A 23,260-nucleotide genomic window follows, 5' to 3' on the forward strand; every position below is an offset into this window, starting at 1 on the left:
GTTCTCTTAAATGTTTTTCAGTGAGGAACATTCAGAATTGTATTTTGTATTTTGGTTTGCTTTCTAAAATGTTCTGGAATCGGAATGGAATTTACCCCATCCTTGGAAGGTGTACTTATGTGGCCATGCTGAAGTGTGTGACAGACGACACACAGGGTACAGAGGAAAGTAAGTTTGACAAGAGGCCTTCCTATAGACGTTTAGACACTAAAAACACAACCGACAAAACACACTAAAACCACATGACATCCGTTATTCAGTTCTAGAAAGACAGATTGCGTAACTTACTTGCACTGCTCTGGCGTGTGTTTGGCCTCGTCTGTACAGCGGTAGAATTTACCCTGAAATAAAATAACACACTATTAGATTGTACTATGGTATAGTACGGAGAATAGATTCTAATATAACAGACTATTAGATTATATTATGGTATAGTATGGAGAATAGATTCTAATATAACAGACTATTAGATTATACTATGGTATAGTATGGAGAATGGATTCTAATATAACAGGACATGACATAAAATAACTGACAAATCAAGTGTAAATTTCGGTGTTCCTCAAGGTTCCGTTTTAGGACCACTATTGTTTTCACTATATATTTTACCTCTTGGGGATGTCATTCGAAAACATAATGTTAACATTCACTGCTATGCGGATGACACACAGCTGTACATTTCAATGAAACATGGTGAAGCCCCAAAATTGCCCTCGCTAGAAGCCTGTGTTTCAGACATAAGGAAGTGGATTGCTGCAAACTTTCTACTTTTAAACTCGGACAAAACAGAGATGCTTGTTCTAGGTCCCAAGAAACAAAGAGATCTTCTGTTAAATTTGACAATTAATCTTGATGGTTGTAAAGTCGTCTCAAATAAAACTGTGAAGGACCTCGGCGTTACTCTGGACCCTGATCTCTCTTTTGACGAACATATCAAGACTGTTTCAAGGACAGCTTTTTTCCATCTACATAACATTGCAAAAATCTGAAAATGATGCAGAAAAAGTAATCCATGCTTTTGTTACTTCTAGTGTGTTTCACTGGACTATGTCAAGGGTTCATGACAGAAAAAGGCTAACGCAGAGACTAGCTAACAGCAGAGCTAATGTCTATATATTACCATTTCTATATATTACCATAATCCATGCTTTTGTCACTTCTAGGTTAGACTACTGCAATGCTCTACTTTCCGGCTACCTGGATAAAGCACTAAATAAACTTCAGTTAGTACTAAATACGGCTGCTTGAATCCTGACTAGAACCCCAAAATTTGATCATATTACTCCAGTGCTAGCCTCCCTACACTGGCTTCCTGGTAAGGCAAGGGCTGATTTCAAGGTTTTACTGCTAACATACAAAGCATTACATGGGCTTGCTCCTACCTATCTTTCCGATTTGGTCCTGCCGTACATATCTACACGTACGCTACGGTCACAAGACGCAGGCCTCCTTATTGTCCCTAGAATTTCTAAGCAAACAGCTGGAGGCAGGGCTTTCTCCTATAGAGCTCCATTTTTATGGAATGGTCTGCCTACCCATGTGAGAGACGTAGACTCGGTCTCAACCTTTAAGTCTTTACTGAAGACTCATCTCTTCAGTAGGTCATATGATTGAGTGTAGTCTGGCCCAGGAGTGTGAAGGTGAACGGAGAGGCTCTGGAGCAACGAACCGCCCTTGCTGTCTCTGCCTGGCCGGTTCCCCTCTCTCCACTGGGATTCTCTGCCTCTAACCCTATTACAGGGGCTGAGTCATTGGCTTACTGGTGCTCTTCCATGCCGTCCCTAGGAGGGGTGCGTCACTTTAGTGGGTTGAGTCACTGACGTGATCTTCCTGTCTGGGTTGGCGCCCCCCCCTTGGGTTGTGCCGTGGCGGAGATCTTTCTGGGCTATACTCTGCCTTGTCTCAGGATGGTAAGTTGACGGTTGAAGATATCCCTCTAGTGGTGTGGGGGCTGTGCTTTGGCAAAGTGGGTGGGGTTATATCCTGCCTGTTTGGCCCTGTCCGGGGGTATCATCGGATGGGGCCACAGTGTCTCCTGACCCCTCCTGTCTCAGCCTCCAGTATTTATGCTGCAGTAGTTTATGTGTCGGGGGGCTAGGGTCAGTCTGTTATATCTGGAGTACTTCTCCTTTCTTATCCGGTGTCCTGTGTGTATGCTCTCTCTAATTCTCTCTTTCTTTCTTTCTCTCTCTCGGAGGACCTGAGCCTTAGGACCATGCCTCAGGACTACCTGGCATGATGACTCCTTGCCGTTCCCAGTCCACCTGGTGGTGGACTGCTGCTCCAGTTTCAACTGTTCTGCCTGCGGCTATGGAACCCTGACCTGTTCACCGGACGTGCTACCTGTCCCAGACCTGCTGTTTTCAACTCTCTAGAGACAGCAGGAGCGGTAGAGATACTCTCAGTGATCGGCTATGAAAAGCCAACTGACATTTACTCCTGAGGTGCTGACTTGCTGCACCCTCGACAACTACTGTGATTATTATTATTTGACCATGCTGGTCATTTATGAACATTTGAACATCTTGGCCATGTTCTGTTATAATCTCCACCCGGCACAGCCAGAAGAGGACTGGCCACCCCTCATAGCCTGGTTCCTCTCTAGGTTTCTTCCTAGGTTTTGGCCTTTCTAGGGAGTTTTTCCTAGCCACCGTGCTTCTATACCTGCATTGGTTGCTGTTTGGGGTTTTAGGCTGGGTTTCTGTACAGCACTTTGAGATATCAGCTGATGTAAGAAGGGCTATAGAAATACATTTGATTTGATAAAATACTTAGTAGTGAAGTAAAACACTTGAAGAGCTGGACTCTCAGTACAGTACACATTACCTTGAAGAGCTGGACTCTCAGTACAGTACACATTACCTTGAAGAGCTGGACTCTCAGTACAGTACACTTTACCTTGAAGAACTGGACTCTCAGTACAGTACAGTACAGTACACATTACCTTGAAGAACTGGACTCTCAGTACAGTACACATTACCTTGAAGAGCTGGACTCTCAGTACAGTACAGTACAGTACACATTACCTTGAAGAGCTGGACTCTCAGTACAGTACACATTACCTTGAATAGCTGGACTCTCAGTACAGTACAGTACAGTACACATTACCTTGTAGAGCTGGACTCTCAGTACAGTACAGTACAGTACACATTACCTTGAAGAGCTGGACTCTCAGTACAGTACAGTACAGTACAGTACACATTACCTTGAAGAGCTGGACTCTCAGTACAGTACAGTACAGTACACATTACCTTGAAGAACTGGACTCTCAGTACAGTACACTTTACCTTGAAGAGCTGGACTCGCAGTACAGTACAGTACAGTACACATTACCTTGAAGAGCTGGACTCTCAGTACAGTACAGTACAGTACACATTACCTTGAAGAGCTGGACTCTCAGTACAGTACAGTACAGTACACATTACCTTGAAGAGCTGGACTCTCAGTACAGTACACTTTACCTTGAAGAGCTGGACTCTCAGTACAGTACAGTACAGTACACATTACCTTGAAGAGCTGGACTCTCAGTACAGTACAGTACAGTACACATTACCTTGAAGAGCTGGACTCTCAGTACAGTACACATTACCTTGAAGAGCTGGACTCCGATGCAGGCGAACATGAACTGTAGTAGAGTAGTGACGATCATGATGTTACCGATGGTCTTGATCGCTACAAACACACACTGGACCACATGCTGAATGGACAGAACACACAATTGTTAGGCAGGTCAACAAACAAGTACACAACCACACACACACACACACAACCACACACACCCTTACCTTCAGTCCTTTGGCTCTGTTGATCGCTCGTAGAGGCCTGAGTACTCTGAGTACCCTGAGAATCTTGACCACAGAGATGGCACTCGAACTGGGAGAGAGAGAGAGACATAAGGTTATCCTCCTTTAAAACAGGTAGGAGTACTGATTTCAGAACAGGTAGGAGTACTGATTTCAGAACAGGTAGGAGTACTGATTTCAGAACATGTAGGAGTACTGATTTCAGAACAGGTAGGAGTACTGATTTCAGAACAGGTAGGAGTACTGATTTCAGAACAGGTAGGAGTACTGATTTCAGAACAGGTAGGAGTACTGATTTCAGAACAGGTAGAAGTACTGCTTTCAGAACAGGTAGGATTACTGATTTCAGAACAGGTAGGATTACTGATGTGGTTCTTCACTCTGATAGCTGGTGTGTTCTACAGCCTTTACGGGGCAATCAGCAGTTGAAACAATAACACAACTTTCCCCCGCCCCTGTTTCAGTAAAAAGCTGAGGGATGACGCTAAAGAGATTATAAAAACTCTCAAATTCATAGACCCCCGGAAATATCACATTTACATAAGTATTCAGACCCTTTACTCAGTACTTTGTTGAATCACCTTTGGCAGCGATTACAGCCTCGAGTCTTCTTGGGTATGATGCTACAAGCTTGGTACACCTGTACATTCTTCTCTGCAGATCCTCTCAAGCTCTGTCAGGTTAGATGTGGAGCGTTGCTGCGTTGTCTTGGCTGTGTGCTTAGAGTCGTTGTGCTGTTGGAAGATGAACCTTCGCCCCAGTCTGAGGTCCTGAGCGCTCTGGAGCACCTTTTCATCAAGGATCTCTCTGTACTTTGCTTCGTTCTTCTTTCCTTTAATCCTGACTAGTCTCCCAGTCTCTGCTGCTGAAAAACATCCCCACAGCATGATGCTGCCACCACCATGCTTCAACATAGGGATGGTGCCAGGTTTCCTCCAGATGTGACGCTTGGTTGGTTTCATTATACCAGAGAATCTTGTTTCGCATGGTCTGAGAGTGTTTAGGTTCCTTTTGGCAAACTCCAAGCGGGCTGTCATGTGCCTTTTACTGAGGAGTGGCTTCCGTCTGGCCACTCTACCATAACGGCCTGATTGGTGGAGTGCTGCAGAGATGGTTGTCCTTCTGGAAGGTTCTCCCATCTCCACAGAGGAACTCTGGAGCTCTGTCAGAGTGACTATTGGGTTCTTGGTCACCCTGACCAAGGCCCTTCTCCCCTGATTGCTCAGTTTGTCCGGGCGGCCAGCTCTAGGAAGAGTCTTTGTGGTTCCAAACTTCTTCCACTTGAGAATGACAGAGATAACTGTGTTCTTGGGGACCTTCGATGCTGCAGAAATGTTTTGGTACCCTTCCCCAGATCTGTACCTCGATACATTCCTGTCTCGGAGCTCTATGGACAATTCCTTCAACCTCATGGCTTGGTTTTTGTTCTGAAATGCACTGTTGGGACCTTATATAGACAGGTGTGTGCCTTTCCGAATCATGTCCAATTAATTGAATTTACCACAGGTGGACTCTAATCAAGTTGTAGAAACATCTGCAGAGAAGAAACATCTGCAGAGAAGAATGGTAGAAAGTCCCCAAATACAGGTGTGCCAAGCTTGTAGCGTCATACCCAAGAAGACTCAACGCTGTAATCGCTGCCAAAGTACTGAGTAAAGGGTCTGAATACTTACGTAAATGTAATATTTCAGTTTTTTTTTACAATTTGAATACATTTGCTTTTGCTTTGCCATTATGAGGTATTGTGTGTAGATTGATGACAGAAAAAACAAACAATTTAATTAATTTTAGAATAAGGCTGTAATGTAACAAAATGTGGAGAAAGGTGAAGGGGTCTGAATACTTTCTGAATGCACTGTAGCTATGATCAGAAAATACCGGTGTGGTAATGGTACTCAGTGCTTATACAGTGGACATGCTAGGCTAAGGCTATGAGGCCTAACGTTGTACAGAAGTTTGATTGAGACTCACTGGAGGAAGAAGGAGATCAGAGACACAGAGACCACCAGGAGATCTAACAGATTGAACCAGTTCCTACAGAATGAACCTTGGTGGAGGAACGCTCCATGAACCGTCATCTAGAGGAAGAGGAGGAGGTGGGGAGGATAAACAGGAGGAAGAGTAAGATGAGGTGGGGAGGCGGAGGAGGGGGAGGTGGATGGGGAGGAGGAGGAGGTGGGGAAGAGGAGGAAGAGTAAGAGGAGGTGGGGGAGGCGGAGGAGGAGAGGGAGCCGGAGGAGGATGAGGAGGAGGGGAGGGGGGGGTGGATGGGGAGGAGGAGGAAGATGAGGAGGAGGAGGTGGGGAGGATAAACAGGAGGAAGAGTAAGAGGAGGTGGGGGAGGAGGAGGATGAGAATGTCGGGGAGGAAGAGGATGAGGAGGAGGGGAGGTGGATGGGGAGGATGAGGGGGAGGAGGAGGAAGATGATGAGGAGGAGGTGGGGAAGAGGAGCAAGATGAGGTGGGGAGCAGGAGGTGGGGAGTGTAGGAGGAGGAGGAGGAGGAGGAGAGGGAGGCAGAGGATGAGGAGGAGGGGGAAGATGAGGAGGAGGAAGATGAGGAGGAGGGGGAGGTGGATGTGGAGGTGGGGAAGAGGAGGAAGATGAGGTGGGGAGGAGGAAAAAAGAGAACAGGAGGTGTTAGGACAGGGAACATAATAAAATGAGAACTTAGTGGTGATGTGGTATCAATCTGACCTTGCATTACAAATCACAGTCTGCATGTGTCCCAAACGGCACCCTATTCCCCTATATAGGGCACTACTTTAGACCAGAGCCTTATGGCACCCTATTCCCTATAAAGGGCACGAGGGAGGGAATAGGGTGCCGTTTGGGATGTGCACTGACTGTTTCAATGTGCGTTACATAGCCTCATATTTCATAACAAATCTATAACACTTCATAGTGACAAACAGTCTCTTTTTTTATTTTTCATTACCTTCAGTATAATCTCCACTGTGAATATAGAGGTGAAGGCATAGTCTGCATAGCCCAGAACCTGTAGGGTAGAGAGGGGACGAAGACAGGGTATCAGATATATTTAGGATTATTCCAGGAATCAAATTAATATGATTGAACAATCTGAGTCTACACTGTAGGCATCCTGGAAAAGCACCCACTTCCTCCCTTGGGTTAAACAGAGAGAGAGAGAGAGAGAGAGAGAGAGAGAGAGAGAGAGAGAGAGAGAGAGAGAGAGAGAGAGAGAGAGAGAGAGAGAGAGAGAGAGAGAGAGAGAGAGAGAGAGAGAGAGAGAGAGAGAGAGAGAGAGAGAGAGACAGAGACAGAGACAGAGACAGAGACAAAGACAGAGAGAGAGACAGAGAGAGAGAGAGAGAGAGACAGAGAGAGAGAGAGAGAAAGAGAGAGAGAGAGAGACAGAGAGAAAGAGAGAGAGAGAGAGAGAGAGAGAGAGAGAGAGAGAGAGAGAGAGAGAGAGAGACTCTCTGATTCAGAGGGGTTGGGATAAATGCGGAAGACACATTTCAGTTGAATGCATTCAGTTGTACAACTAACTAGGTATCCCTCTTTTCCTTTTCCTGTGTGGTCATTGTGAGAATTGGTGTGTGACTGCTTTGCAGACTGTCTGGAATACACCCACTGCCCCCTTGAACGCACCCATTACCTTCTCTACCTCCCTGTGGGGCTGCTGATTGTACGTTACAAGACGGTCTGGAACGCGCCCACTGACTCTCTGATTGCACGTTACAAGACGGTCCTTCCTCAGCTGGCTGTAATTGGCACGTCTAGCATGATGACTGAACCAAATGTGCAATCAGGACAGCTGCTTCCCTCTCTCTCTCTCTGTGTGTGTGTGTGTGTGTGTGTGTGTGTGTGTGTGTGTGTGTGTGTGTGTGTGTGTGTGTGTGTGTGTGTGTGTGTGTGTGTATGTATGTGTTTTTGCGTGTGTGTGTGTGTGTGTGTGTGTGTGTGAGTGTGTGTGGTGCGTGGTGCGTGGTGCGTGGTGCGTGGTGCGTGGTGCGTGGTGCGTGGTGCGTGGTGTGTGTGTGTGTGTGTGTGTGTGTGTGTGTGTGTGTGTGTGTGTGTGTGTGTGTGTGTGTGTGTGAGTGCGCGTGCGTGCGTGCGTGCGCGTGCGTGCGTGCGTGCGTGTGTGTGTGTGTGTATGTATGTGTTTTTGCGTGTGTGTGTGTGTGTGTGTGTGTGTGTGTGTGTGTGTGTGTGTGGTGCGTGGTGCGTGGTGCGTGGTGCGTGGTGCGTGGTGCGTGGTGTGTGTGTGTGTGTGTGTGTGTGTGTGTGTGTGTGTGTGTGTGTGTGTGAGTGCGCGTGCGTGCGTGCGTGCGTGCGTGCGTGCGTGCGTGCGTGCGTGCGTGTGTGTGTGTGTGTGTGTGTATGTATGTGTTTTTGCGTGTGTGTGTGTGTGTGTGTGTATGAGTGTGTGTGTGTGTGTTGCTCAGGGAGCCTGGTGACTGGGTCTGTGAGGTCAGGAGTGGACCCAGTGTTTCTGTGCAGTCAGGGCTGTGTGTTCCAGTAGATCAGAACAGGAGTGGACCTAGTGTTTCTGTGCAGTCAGGGCTGTGTGTTCCAGTAGATCAGAACAGGAGTGGACCCAGTGTTTCTGTGCAGTCAGGGCTGTGTGTTCCAGTAGATCAGAACAGGAGTGGACCTAGTGTTTCTGTGCAGTCAGGGCTGTGTGTTCCAGTAGATCAGAACAGGAGTGGACCTAGTGTTTCTGTGCAGTCAGGGCTGTGTGTTCCAGTAGATCAGAACAGGAGTGGACCCAGTGTTTCTGTGCAGTCAGGGCTGTGTGTTCCAGTAGATCAGAACAGGAGTGGACCTAGTGTTTCTGTGCAGTCAGGGCTGTGTGTTCCAGTAGATCAGAACAGGAGTGGACCTAGTGTTTCTGTGCAGTCAGGGCTGTGTGTTCCAGTAGATCAGAACAGGAGTGGACCTAGTGTTTCTGTGCAGTCAGGGCTGAACCCAGTGTTTCTGTGCAGTCAGGGCTGTGTGTTCCAGTAGATCAGAACAGGAGTGGACCTAGTGTTTCTGTGCAGTCAGGGCTGTGTGTTCCAGTAGATCAGAACAGGAGTGGACCTAGTGTTTCTGTGCAGTCAGGGCTGTGTGTTCCAGTAGATCAGAACAGGAGTGGACCTAGTGTTTCTGTGCAGTCAGGGCTGAACCCAGTGTTTCTGTGCAGTCAGGGCTGTGTGTTCCAGTAGATCAGAACAGGAGTGGACCCAGACACAACATTGAGCTGTTTTAAAGCTAATTTCCTGCAATTTTACAGAGTTATGCCTTGTGCTATCTGAGTGACTCAAATATTATAACAAAATCAAATGACACGACATTTTTTAAATTTTTTATTCTCTTTGACACTAGTTTTTATTTTGGTGGTTGTTTGTTCTCAATATGATGTTATTATATTTATATATGTATATATTTATATAGTTATATTTTGTATATATGTATATATATATATATTTATATAGTTATATATGTATATATTTATATAGTTATATATGTATATATTTATATAGTTATATATGTATATATTTATATAGTTATATATGTATATATTTATGTATGTACAGTGGGGAGAAGAAGTATTTGATACACTGCCGATTTTGCAGGTTTTCCTACTTATTGTCACGTTCCTGACCTTGTTTTCCTTTTGTATTGTTGTGTTTAGTGGGTCAGGACGTGAGCTGGGTGGGCAGTCTGTGTTTGTTCTATGTTAAGTGTCAGGTTTAATTGACCTTGTATGGCTCTCAATCAGAGGCAGGTGTTTTCGTTTTCCTCTGATTGAGAGACATACATAGGGAGGTTGTTTCACATTGTTTGTCGTGGGTGATTGTCTCCTGTGTCAGTATGTTACGCCACACGGGACTGTTCCGGTTTTTGTTAGTTCGTTCGTTTTATGTAGTCTGTTTTCCTGGTTCATGCGTTCTTCACGTTGTATGTAAGTTCGTGTCCAGGTCTGTCTACATTCGTTTATTTGTTTTGTAATTATTCAAGTGTTTGTCGTGTTTTTCCGTTTTGTCTATTAAATCAATATGTATTCACAACCCGCTGCATTTTGGTCAAATCCCTTCTACTCCTCTTCGGATGAGGAGAAGGAGGAAGCCCGTTACACTTATAAAGCATGTAGAGGTCTGTAATTTTTTATCATAGGTACACTTCAACTGTGAGAGACGGAATCTAAAACAAAAATTCAGAAAATCACATTGTATGATTTTTAAGTAATTAATTTGCATTTTGGATAATGCAAAAAGCAAGGCCTATGTGCGTGATTGACTTGTCATTTCAATAGACCTAGGCTTCTGAATACAATCTGGGTTTATGATTTTAATTCAACTTTGCCATGGTTTGCTTAGCTAGAGGCAGGTAGTTTATAGCCCCTGATAGGTCTATATCTTATTTCAGATAGCCTACAGTAGCCAGGCAGTTTATAGCCCCTGATAGGTCTATATCTTATTTCAGATAGCCTACAGTAGCCAGGTAGTTTATAGCCCCTGATAGGTCTATATCTTATTTCAGATAGCCTACAGTAGCCAGGTAGTTTATAGCCCCTGATAGGTCTATATCTTATTTCAGATAGCCTACAGTAGCCAGGTAGTTTATAGCCCCTGATAGGTCTATATCTTATTTCAGATAGCCTACAGTAGCCAGGTAGTTTATAGCCCCTGATTGGTCTATATCTTATTTCAGATAGCCTACAGTAGCCAGGTAGTTTATAGCCCCTGATAGGTCTATATCTTAATTTCAGATAGCCTACAGTAGCCAGGTAGTTTATAGCCCCTGATAGGTCTATATCTTAATTTCAGATAGCCTACAGTAGCCTAGACAAGACGTAGGATGGATGTAAACTGAAACATTTAGCAGCTTGCTTACTTCAAAAGGCCAGACTAATTTATTCAAACATAGCGAGGCGGATTTCGAGGTAGGAAGTGAATGTGTTTCCCAATTAGTCTGCTGGAAATAGGCTGAGGATGTGGTGGGGGGGGGGGGGGGGGGTCTTCATTTCAATCACTGAATCAAGTAGGATTAATAGGCTGAGGATGTGAACTGAATATGCTTTTACCTGTAGCCTAATCTGACAGACAGTTACCTTCTGTCACGGTCGTTATAGCGATGAGACCAAAGCGCAGCGTGATTTGAATGCATCTTCTTTTAATAAAGAAAGAACACGGAATGAACGATACAAAAACAACAAAACGAACGTGAGGCTATATAATCATAGTGCTGACACAAGCAACTAAACATAGACGTAGATAATCACCCACCAAATACTCAAGGAATATGGCTGCCTAAATATGGTTCCCAATCAGAGACATAAATAAACAGCTGCCTCTAATTGCGAACCAATCTAGGCAACCATAGACATACAAAACCCCTAGAAAGGGGAACATATAATCACCCTTGTCACACCCTGACCTAACCAAAATAATAAAGAAAACAAAGAATACTAAGGTCAGGGCGTGACACCTTCACTCCAATGCGTTCTAACCGCTGATCACCTGTATTCTAATCTGACTGACTGTTTCCTTCACTCTAATGCATTGTAACAGCTGATCACCTGTAGCCTAATCTGACTGACTGTTTCCTTCACTCTAATGCATTGTAACAGCTGATTACCTGTATTCTAATCTGACTGACTGTTTCCTTCACTCTAATGCATTTTAACAACAGCTGATCACCTGTAGCCTAATCTGACTGACTGTTTCCTTCACTCTAATGCGTTCTAACAGCTGATCACCTGTATTCTAATCTGACTGACTGTTTCCTTCACTCTAATGTATTCTAACAGCTGATCACCTGTAGCCTAATCTGACTGACTGTTTCCTTCACTCTAATGTATTCTAACAGCTGATCACCTGTAGCCTAATCTGACTGACTGTTTCCTTCACTCTAATGCGTTCTAACAGCTGATCACCTGTAACCTAATCTGACTGACTGTTTCCTTCACTCTAATGCGTTCTAACAGCTGATCACCTGTAACCTAATCTGACTGACTGTTTCCTTCACTCTAATGCATTGTAACAGCTGATCACCTGTAGCCTAATCTGACTGACTGTTTCCTTCACTCTAATGCATTGTAACAGCTGATCACCTGTAGCCTAATCTGACTGACTGTTTCCTTCACTCTAATGCGTTCTAACAGCTGATCACCTGTATTCTAATCTGACTGACTGTTTCCTTCACTCTAATGCGTTCTAACAGCTGATCACCTGTATTCTAATCTGACTGACTGTTTCCTTCACTCTAATGCGTTCTAACAGCTGATCACCTGTATTCTAATCTGACTGACTGTTTCCTTCACTCTAATGCATTGTAACAGCTGATCACCTGTAGCCTAATCTGACTGACTGTTTCCTTCACTCTAATGCATTGTAACAGCAGCTGATTGGGAATTGGATAGAGCTGTGACCATGACCACAATTGCTTCCAATGTAATTAACTCAACATGGCCATTAATATTTACATAATAACACACGGCTACAACAACAATACACTGAAATTATAGGCTATTTATTACATCCGGTCTGAGCGCTTCGAGACCCAACCACTGAGCACACGTAAAACCTTCAACACGACCGCTACGCTTCCATAAACAAAGTCCACGTTAGACTGCACTTAAAACCACCAGTTTTCAAGAAAACTGTATTATAATTCGCTCTAGTGCGCTTGCACTCTTTAAACGGTTTACCCAGTGCGTTTGCCACCATTATTTCTTGATGAACATCAGTTCAATTATTTATGGAGAAAAGGGTCATCGTTCCTAAAGGAGTGTGTAACTTACATCGTTCCTAAAGGAGTGTGTAACTTACATCGTTCCTAAAGGAGTGTGTAACTTACATCGTTCCTAAAGGAGTGTGTAACTTACATCGTTCCTAAAGGAGTGTGTAACTTACATCGTTCCTAAAGGAGTGTGTAACTTACATCGTTCCTAAAGGAGTGTGTAACTTACATCGTTCCTAAAGGAGTGTGTAACTTACATCGTTCCTAAAGGAGTGTGTAACTTACATCGTTCCTAAAGGAGTGTGTAACTTACATCGTTCCTAAAGGAGTGTGTAACTTACATCGTTCCTAAAGGAGTGTGTAACTTACATTGTTCCTAAAGGAGTGTGCTCTGATGGGATCCTCTGCGGCCAGAGAGCAGCTGCTGAGGATGATGAAGACCAGGATGAGATTGCAGAAGATGTGGTGGTGGATCAGGAAGTGGCAACCCCGACGGATCCTGAAGAAGAAGAAACAAACAAAAAAAAGTAATAATTTGAAGACACTGATAAGAAACCTTAACTAAGAACTAAAGACGTGTGTTAGCTCACAAAGCTAATGCCTCGGCTTTAGCTCAGTGGGCTAGCACAGTCTCAACTGCTACAGAAGAGCTGGGATCAAACCTAATTGGCTAAATATTATTTTAATTTTTAAATACGCTTCAGAAAAGGAAAAAAATTTCTCTGCTCACAATTCGTCAGATGCATATTTATTTTAGTAGTCCATAATAGTAGTATTACTATAGTATAATAGTAGTATTACTATAGTATAATAGTAGTAGTCCTCTAGTATAATAGTAGTAGTCCTCTAGTATAATAGTAGTAGTCCTCTAGTATAATAGTAGTAGTCCTCTAGTATAATAGTAGTAGTCCTCTAGTATAATAGTAGTAGTCCTCTAGTATAATAGTAATAGTCCTCTAGTATAATATTAGTATTACTATAGTATAATAGTAGTAGTCCTCTAGTATAATAGTAGTAGTCCTCTAGTATAATATTAGTATTACTATAGTATAATAATAGTAGTCCACTAGTATAATAGTAGTAGTCCTCTAGTATAATAGTAGTAGTCCTCTAGTATAATATTAGTATTACTATAGTATAATAGTAGTAGTCCTCTAGTATAATAGTAGTAGTCCTCTAGTATAATAGTAGTATTACTATAGTATAATAATAGTAGTCCACTAGTATAATAGTAGTAGTCCTCTAGTATAATAGTAGTAGTCCTCTAGTATAATAGTAGTAGTCATCTAGTATAATAGCAGTAGTCCTCTAGTATAATAGTAGTAGTCTTCTAGTATAATAGCATTTGTCCTCTAGTATAATAGTAGTAGTCATCTAGTATAATAGTAGTAGTCATCTAGTATAATAGCAGTATTACTATAGTATAATAGTAGTATTACTATAGTATAATAGTAGTATTACTATAGTATAATAATAGTAGTCCACTAGTATAATAGTAGTAGTCCTCTAGTATAATAGCAGTAGTCCTCTAGTATAATAGTAGTAGTCTTCTAGTATAATAGCAGTTGTCCTCTAGTATAATAGTAGTACTCATCTAGTATAATAGTAGTAGTCATCTACTATAATAGCAGTATTACTATAGTATAATAGTAGTATTACTATAGTATAATCGTAGTATTACTATAGTATAATAGTTGTAGTCCTCTAGTATAATAGCAATAGTCCAGTAGCATTAGTGAGTAAGTCTTATTAGAATATATAGGCGACTAGTTTAGAGCGTTTGTAAGAGACTCACGGGTTGGTCTTGCTGAGACAGAAGAAGGCGCTGCCCTCTGGGATTGGTGTAACCTTCTCCTTGGGAGGGAGGATGTCTGCTACGTTCAGCTGGATGCCTACTGCCGCCTCTGAGAGAGAGAGAAACACATAGTCTGTCTGACAAACAGCCACCTGATATAATCCAGTGTTTCCTAAACCTCCAGCCAGTTACACATATTTTACGTGTTCGAGTACTTCCAGTCCAAGCTCACCTGATTCATCTGATACAACTGATTCACATGATCACCTGATTCAGCTGATTCACTTGGACACCTGATTCACCTGATTAACCTGGTCACCTGATTCAACTGGTCAACTGGTCAACTGGTCAACTAATCACTAAGCCTTTGCTATTTGTTACTTTACTCAACGTGCCAAATACAACAGGTGCAGACTTTACCATGAAATGCTTACTTACTAGCCCTTTCCCAACAATGCAGAGTTAAAAAGCTGGGGCTTCTGAGGAGAGGATTGGACTGGCTGGGGGTTCTGAGGAAAGTGTTGGACTTGCTGGGGGTTCTGAGGAGAGTGTTGGACTGGCAGGGGGTTCTGAGGAGAGTGTTGGACTTGCTGGGGGTTCTGAGGAGAGGGTTGGACTGGCTGGGGGTTCTGAGGAGAGTGTTGGACTGGCTGGGGGTTTTGAGGAGAGTGTTGGACTTGCTGGGGGTTCTGAGGAGAGGGTTGGACTGGCTGGGGGTTCTGAGGAGAGTGTTGGACTGTCTGGGGGTTCTGAGGAGAAGTTTGGACTGGCTGGAGGGTCTGAGGAGAAGGTTGGACTGGATGGGGGTTCTGAGGAGAGGGTTGGACTGTCTGGGGGTTCTGAGGAGAAGGTTGGACTGGCTGGGGGTTCTGAGGAGAGGGTTGGACTGTCTGGGGGTTCTGAGGAGAAGGTTGGACTGGCTGGGGGTTCTGAGGAGAGGGTTGGACTGGCTGGGGGGTCTGAGGAGAGGGTTGGACTGGCTGGCGGTTCTGAGGAGAGGGTTGGACTGTCTGGGGGTTCTGAGGAGAAGGTTGGACTGTCTGGGGGTTCTGAGGAGAGGGTTGGACTGGCTGGGGGATCTGAGGAGAAGGTTGGACTGGCTGGGGGTTCTGAGGAGAGGGTTGGACTGGCTGGGGGGTCTGAGGAGAGGGTTGGACTGGCTGGCGGTTCTGAGGAGAGGGTTGGACTGTCTGGGGGTTCTGAGGAGAAGGTTGGACTGTCTGGGGGTTCTGAGGAGAGGGTTGGACTGGCTGGGGGATCTGAGGAGAGGGTTGGACTGGCTGGGGGTTCTGAGGAGAGGGTTGGACTGGCTGGGGGTTCTGAGGAGAAGGTTGGACTGGCTGGGGGTTCTGAGGAGAGGGTTGGACTGTCTGGGGGTTCTGAGGAGAAGGTTGGACTGGCTGGGGGTCCTGAGGAGAGGGTTGGACTGGCTGGGGGGTCTGAGGAGAGGGTTGGACTGGCTGGCGGTTCTGAGGAGAGGGTTGGACTGGCTGGGGGTTCTGAGGAGAAGGTTGGACTGTCTGGGGGTTCTGAGGAGAGGGTTTGACTGGCTGGGGGTTCTGAGGAGAGGGTTGGACTGTCTGGGGGTTCTGAGGAGAAGGTTGGACTGGCTGGGGGTTCTGAGGAGAGGGTTGGACTGGCTGGGCGGTCTGAGGAGAGGGTTGAGGAAACACTGATCTGAGGAACATTCAGTGGATCTAAATGACTGAGTCACTGGGTCGGGGTGTTACGAGTGTGACTGGCGTAATCACACTGTCTCTCTCTATTTAACTCTATTTCCATCCATCTTAAATGGACGATGCCCTCCCAGTGGGCACGGACTGGATGATTCAACGTAATTCATCAACGTATTGTGGCATGGAATCTACTTGGAAAATACATTAGATTTGCAAAAATGTATCAACGTAAAATGTGGTTTATTCACGTCTCAATCAAAAGTTAAAGAATCGGACTAAATCAAATCAAACTATATTTAAAGTGCTTTTGAAGTTTTGATTTATTTTGATTTAGTCCTATATCTTTAACTTTTGATTGAGACGTGAATGAACCACATTTTCCGCCTTTTTGGTTTCAGATGAAGACGTGAATCCAACATATCAATAATTCATTTTTTGGGCGGCACATTTTGACGTTACCGTAGCTATAAATGTCTTCTGTAATCACAGGAAGTGTGCAAGTTCAAAGGTTAAAGGTCTGTGGAGATCTTCACCATTGCTATAACAATCTGAAGAATCTTCAACAGCATTAATCACTTGCACCATGTACCTTTAATGTAATCTCATCTGTAATCCAGGTCATTTTGTTCTGCTATTAGATGAAGCACAGTGATAACACATGAAGTTGTTGTATAAATAGAAAATATCAGACTTTTCCCATTTTGAACGTTGTTGTGATTTTAGATGGTTGAAAGCATTTCCTGGAAAATGGCTGCCGTTTTACGGGCTACAATTTTTTGTTGTTGTTATTTTATTCATTTTTTTTTCACGCATTTATTTGTATTTTATTTTATACACAATGTTGCTGCTACCGTCTCTTATGACCAAAAAGAGTTTCTGGAAATCAGAACAAAGATAAATCATCTTAAACTGGATGAAGATTTTTTTCTTTAATGAGTCCGACTTCAAAGTATATTCTGCTTCCTGGAGAACAGGGCCAAATCCCTGTCATTTGCGTGAAGCGGTCAGGGTGCCTTGTGAGAATTCGCCAGCTAGTGGGTAAACCACTGTCAAGGAGGTGTGTAAACAAAACTCCTTCAAAAATTTGGAAAGATAAAACGTTGGGTTATATGGGGGAGACAAAATACTGATACCTACATATAAAACATTTTGGTTTACCCAAAAAGGAACTGTTCACATTGGAATTTTCTTGGTCACAATCTTAAAAGGAATATGTAAGAATTTTTCATACAAACAAAACTAAACTGCAACTTATTAAAAGGAATGGAATTGTTTGCCATATTTCATCTGTGTCCTATTGGCCAATGTGCAATCACTGGAAAATAAACTGGATGATCTACGATCAAGGCTATCCTACCAACGGGACATTAAAAACGGTAAAATCTTATGTTTCACCTAGTCATGGCTGAACGACGACACGGATAAGATAGAGCTGGCTGGGTTTTCCGTGCATCGGCAGGACAGAGCAGCTACATCTGGTAAGACGAGGGGCAGGGGTGTGTGTCTATTTGTCAACAGCTGGTTCGCTATGTTTAATATTAAAGAAGTCTCGAGGTATTGCTCGCCTGAGGTAGAGTACCTCATGAAAAACTGTAGACAAAACTATATACCGAGAGAGTTCTCATCTATTTTATTCGTAGCTGTCTATTTACCACCACAAACCGATGCTGACACTAAGACCGCACTCAACCAGCTGTATAAGGCCACTCAACCAGCTGTATAAGGCCACTCAACCAGCTGTATAAGGCCACTCAACCAGCTGTATAAGGCCACTCAACCAGCTGTATAAGGCCACTCAACCAGCTGTATAAGGCCACTCAACCAGCTGTATAAGGCCACTCAACCAGCTGTATAAGGCCACTCAACCAGCTGTATAAGGCCACTCAACCAGCTGTATAAGGCCACTCAACCAGCTGTATAAGGCCACTCAACCAGCTGTATAAGGCCACAAATTCTTAGATGGCTGTGCCACTTGGGAGCCCTAAGGCCATAACCAAACAAGAAAATGCTCATCCAGAAGCGGTGCTCCTAGTGGCCGGGAACTTTAATGCAGGCGAACATAAATCTGATTCACCTAAATTCTACCAACATGTCACATGTGCAACCAGAGGAAAAAAAATTCTAGACCACCTTTACTCCACACACAAAGACACATACAAATCAGTTGTGTTGTGACAAGGTAGGTGTGGTATACAGAAGATAGCCCTATTTGGTAAAAGACCAAGTCCATATTGTGGCAAGAACAGTTCAAATAAGCAAAGAGAAACGACAGTCCATCATTACTTTAAGACATGAAGGACAGTCAATCCAGATAAATCTCAAGAACTTTGAAAGTTTCTTCAAGTGCAGTCGCAAAAAAACCATCAAGCGCTATGATGAAACTGGCTCTCATGAGGACCGCCACAGGAATGAAAGACCCAGAGTTACCTCTGCTGCAGAGGATAAGTTCATTAAAGTTAACTGCACCTCAGATTGCAGCCCAAATAAATGCTTCACAGAGTAAGAGACACATCTCAACATCAACTGTTCAGAGGAGACTGCGTGAATCAGGCCTTCATGGTCGAATTGCTGCAAAGAAACTACTACTAAAGGACACCAATAATAAGACGAGACTTGCTTGGGCCAAGAAACACGAGCAATGGACATTAGACCGGTGGAAATCTGTCCTTTGGTCTGATGAGTCCAAATTTTAGATTTTTGGTTCCAACCGCCGTGTCTTTGTGAGACGCAGAGTAGGTGAACGGATGATCTCCGCATGTGTAGTTCCCACTATGAAGCATGGAGGAGGAGGTGTGATGGTGTGGACGTGCTTTGCTGGTGACACTGTCTGTGATTTATTTAGAATTCAAGGCACACTTAACCAGCAAGGCTACCACAGCATTCTGCAGTGATACGCCATCCCATCTGGTTTGCTCTTAGTGGGACTATCATTTGTTTTTCAACAGGACAATGACCCAAAACACACCTCCAGGCTGTGTAAGGGCTATTTGACCAAGGATAGTGATGGAGTGCTGCATCAGATGATCTGTCCTCCACAATCACCCAACCTCAACCCAATTGAGACGGTTTGGGCTGAGTTGGACCACAGAGTGAAGGAAAAGCAGCCAACAAGTGCTCAGCATATCTAGGAACTCCTTCAATACTGTTGGAAAAACATTCCTCATGCAGCTGGTTGAGAGATTGCCAAGAGTGTGCAAAGCTGTCATCAAGGCAAAGGGTGGCTACTTTGAAGAATCTAAAATCTAAATCTATTTTGATTTGTTTAACACTTTTTTGGTTACTACATGATTCCATATGTGTTATTTCACAGTTTTGATGTCTTCACTATTATTCTTCAACGTAGAAAATGAAAAATAATAAAGAAAAACTCTTGAATGAGTAGGTTTGTCCAAACTTTTGACTGGTACTGTATATACCAGGCGGTGTCAGAAGAAGGCCCAAAAAATTGTAAAAGACTCTAGTCTCCCAAGTCATAGACTGTTCTCTCTGCTACCTCACAGCAAGCGGTACCGGTGCGCCAAGTCTAGGTCCAAAAGGTTCCTTAACATCTTTTAACCCCAAGCCATAAGACTGCTGAACAATTAATCAAATGGCCACCCGGACTATTTACATTGAACCCCCACCCCCTTTGTTTTTACACCGCTTCAACTTGCTGTTTATTATCTATGCATAGTCACTTTATCCATACCTACATGTACAAATGACCTCGACTAACCTGCACCCCCGCACATTGACTCGGTATCGGTACCCCCTGTATATAGCCTCATTATTGTTATTTTATTGTGTATCTTTTAATTACATTTTTACTTTAGTTTATTCAGTTAAAATGTTCTTACGTCTATTTCTTGAACTGCATTGTTGTTGTTTAAGGGCTTGTAAGCATTTCACGGTATTTCACCTGTTGTATTCAGTACATGTTGCAAATAAAATTAGATTCTATTTTTTTTTCTCCAATTGTCATTGGGAATTCAACAAACTTCTGGCTGTCTTTTTGAGTGGGGTGAATAAAGGTTGAAATGTCATTGATCAACGTCTCTACCAAATATGATCAAAATGTCCACGTTGAAATGACGTGGTGTGCCCAGTGGGCTGTGTGACACCAAAGCCCTTCTGTTGTCCTGGGTTACAGAGGACAATTCTGGAATATCCTTACACTCTCAGAAAAAAGGGTTTCAAAAGGGTTCTTCGACTGTCCCTATAGGCAAAACTTTTTTTGTTCCAGTTAGAACCCTTTTGGATTCCATGTAGAACCCTTTTAGCTTCCAGGTAGAACCCTTTTGGATTCCATGTAGTACCCTTTACACAGAGGGTTCTCCCTGGAACCCAAAAGGGTTCTCATACACGGACAGCCAAAGAACCATTTTGGGTTCCTTTCCCCCCCCAGAAAGTGTACAGTATATGCTATGATGCATAAACAGACTTGGGTCAACAGCATTACTTCCGTCCCGCTCCCAAACCGGGATTGAACCAGGGACCATCTGAACACATCAACAACTGTCCACCATCTAGCATTTGTTAATTGTCGCTTCACAAAAACCACGGCCCTTACAGAGCAAATAGGAAACACCTATTTCAAAGTCTCATAGTGGGTAACATTACAGACAGAACGCCACTAGCGTGCACCGCTAACTATCTAGCCATTTCACATCGGCTAAACCTATGTGGTTGGATTGATGAACAGACTTGGGGCAAATGTGTAGTTTATGAGGTGTGCTTGATTAAGCTTGTAGAGTTTAGACTGTTAGGACTACTGGTTCCATGCTGTCTGAACAAATAAACCAAGCACACAAATATTGAAAGTATTTGAACTAGGCATTTGACCCAGGTCTGAAGGACTTATCCTCACCTACTATTGCATGCTCCTCACCTCCTTCTGTTGCATGCTCCTCACCTTTTGTTTTGACAGGGATCACGTACAATTAAAACATAAAATCTCACAAGAAAAGTGATGCATTGTACTAGATTTATGCATTATACTAGATGAACTAGATCATGGCTCTCCAACCCTGTTCCTGGAGAGCTACTGTCCTCTAGGTTTGAACTCTAACCCTGTTCCTGGAGAGCTACTGTCCTCTAGGTTGTAACTCCAAACCTGTTCCTGGAGAGCTACTGTCTTCTAGGGTTTCATTCCAACCCTGTTCCTGGAGAGCTACTGTCCTCTAGGTTGTAACTCCAACCCTGTTCCTGGAGAGCTACTGTCCTCTAGGTTGTAACTCCAACCCTGTTCCTGGAGAGCTACTGTCCTCTAGGTTGTAACTCCAACCCTGTTCCTGGAGAGCTACTGTCCTCTAGGTTGTAACTCCAACCCTGTTCCTGGAGAGCTACTGTTCTCTAGGTTTGAACTCTAACCCTGTTCCTGGAGAGCTACTGTCCTCTAGGTTTGAACTCTAACCCTGTTCCTTGAGAGCTACTGTCCTCTAGGTTTTCATTCCAACCCTGTTCCTGGAGAGCTACTGTCCTCTAGGTTGTAACTCCAACCCTGTTCCTGGAGAGCTACTGTCCTCTAGGTTGTAACTCTAACCCTGTTCCTGGAGAGCTACTGTCCTCTAGGTTTGAACTCTAACCCTGTTCCTGGAGAGCTACTGTCCTCTAGGTTGTAACTCCAACCCTGTTCCTGGAGAGCTACTGTCCTCTAGGTTGTAACTCCAACCCTGTTCCTGGAGAGCTACTGTCCTCTAGGTTGTAACTCCAACCCTGTTCCTGGAGAGCTACTGTCCGAAAAGTTTGTAACTCCAACCCTGTTCCTGGAGAGCTACTGTCCTCTAGGTTTGAACTCCAACCCTGTTCCTGGAGAGCTACTGTCCTCTAGGTTTGAACTCTAACCCTGTTCCTGGAGAGCTACTGTCCTCTAGGTTTTAACCCCAACCCTGTTCCTGGAGAGCTACTGTCCTGGAGGTGTTAACTCCAACCCTGTTCCCGGAGAGCTACTGTTCTCTAGGTTTTCACTCCAACCCTGTTCCTGGAGAGCTACTGTCCTCTAGGCTGTAACTCCAACCCTGTTCCTGGAGAGCTACTGTCCTCTAGGTTTGAACTCTAACCCTGTTCCTGGAGAGCTACTGTCCTCTAGGTTTTAACCCCAACCCTGTTCCTGGAGAGCTACTGTCCTGGAGGTGTTAACTCCAACCCTGTTCCCGGAGAGCTACTGTTCTCTAGGTTTTCACTCCAACCCTGTTCCTGGAGAGCTACTGTCCTCTAGGCTGTAACTCCAACCCTGTTCCTGGAGAGCTACTGTCCTCTAGGTTTTAACCCCAACCCTGTTCCTGGAGAGCTACTGTCCTGGAGGTGTTAACTCCAACCCTGTTCCCGGAGAGCTACTGTTCTCTAGGTTTTCACTCCAACCCTGTTCCTGGAGAGCTACTGTCCTCTAGGTTGTAACTCCAAACCTGTTCCTGGAGAGCTACTGTCCTCTAGGTTTGAACTCTAACCCTGTTCCTGGAGAGCTACTGTCCTCTAGGTTGTAACTCCAACCCTGTTCCTGGAGAGCTACTGTCCTCTAGGTTGTAACTCCAACCCTGTTCCTGGAGAGCTACTGTCCTCTAGGTTGTAACTCCAACCCTGTTCCTGGAGAGCTACTGTCCTCTAGGTTGTAACTCCAACCCTGTTGCTGGAGAGCTACTGTCCTCTAGGTTGTAACTCCAACCCTGTTCCTGGAGAGCTACTGTCCTCTAGGTTTGAACTCTAACCCTGTTCCTGGAGAGCTACTGTCCTCTAGGTTGTAACTCCAACCCTGTTCCTGGAGAGCTACTGTCCTCTAGGTTGTAACTCCAACCCTGTTCCTGGAGAGCTACTGTCCTCTAGGTTGTAACTCCAACCCTGTTCCTGGAGAGCTACTGTCCTCTAGGTTGTAACTCCAACCCTGTTGCTGGAGAGCTACTGTCCTCTAGGTTGTAACTCCAACCCTGTTCCTGGAGAGCTACTGTCCTCTAGGTTGTAACTCTAACCCTGTTCCTGGAGAGCTACTGTCCTCTAGGTTTTGAACTCTAACCCTGTTCCTGGAGAGCTACTGTCCTCTAGGGTTTCATTCCAACCCTGTTCCTGGAGAGCTACTGTCCTCTAAGTTTGAACTCTAACCCTGTTCCTGAAGAGCTACTGTCCTCTAGGTTTTCATTCCAACACTATTCTAGTACACCTTGATTTGAATTATTAGCTGGTTGATAAGCTGAATCAGGTTAGTTACAACTGGGGTTGAAGCGAAAACCAACAGGACAGTAGCTCTTCAGGAACAGGGATGGAGAGCCCTGTACTAGATGTATGCATTGCACTAGATTAAGATACATAGCTTATTTCCATATC

General features: G+C 44.3%; 1 protein-coding gene across 1 annotated transcript in view; it reads right to left on the bottom strand.

Annotated features, from left to right (window-relative positions):
* The window catches only part of LOC139557905 (voltage-dependent L-type calcium channel subunit alpha-1D-like), a 203,165-nt gene that overhangs the window by 63,316 nt on the left and 116,589 nt on the right, over positions 1-23,260 (bottom strand). Inside the window, exons 20-26 of the mRNA XM_071373234.1 lie at positions 14,292-14,400; positions 12,866-12,995; positions 6,741-6,800; positions 5,775-5,881; positions 3,786-3,873; positions 3,590-3,697; positions 289-341 (exon numbers count right to left, since the gene is read on the bottom strand). Of these exons, the coding sequence (XP_071229335.1) occupies positions 289-341; positions 3,590-3,697; positions 3,786-3,873; positions 5,775-5,881; positions 6,741-6,800; positions 12,866-12,995; positions 14,292-14,400 (655 nt within the window). The remainder of the gene's footprint in view (positions 1-288; positions 342-3,589; positions 3,698-3,785; positions 3,874-5,774; positions 5,882-6,740; positions 6,801-12,865; positions 12,996-14,291; positions 14,401-23,260) is intronic.

The sequence above is a fragment of the Salvelinus alpinus genome, chromosome 28 (genome assembly GCF_045679555.1).
Source record: "Salvelinus alpinus chromosome 28, SLU_Salpinus.1, whole genome shotgun sequence".
Lineage (NCBI taxonomy): Eukaryota > Metazoa > Chordata > Actinopteri > Salmoniformes > Salmonidae > Salvelinus > Salvelinus alpinus.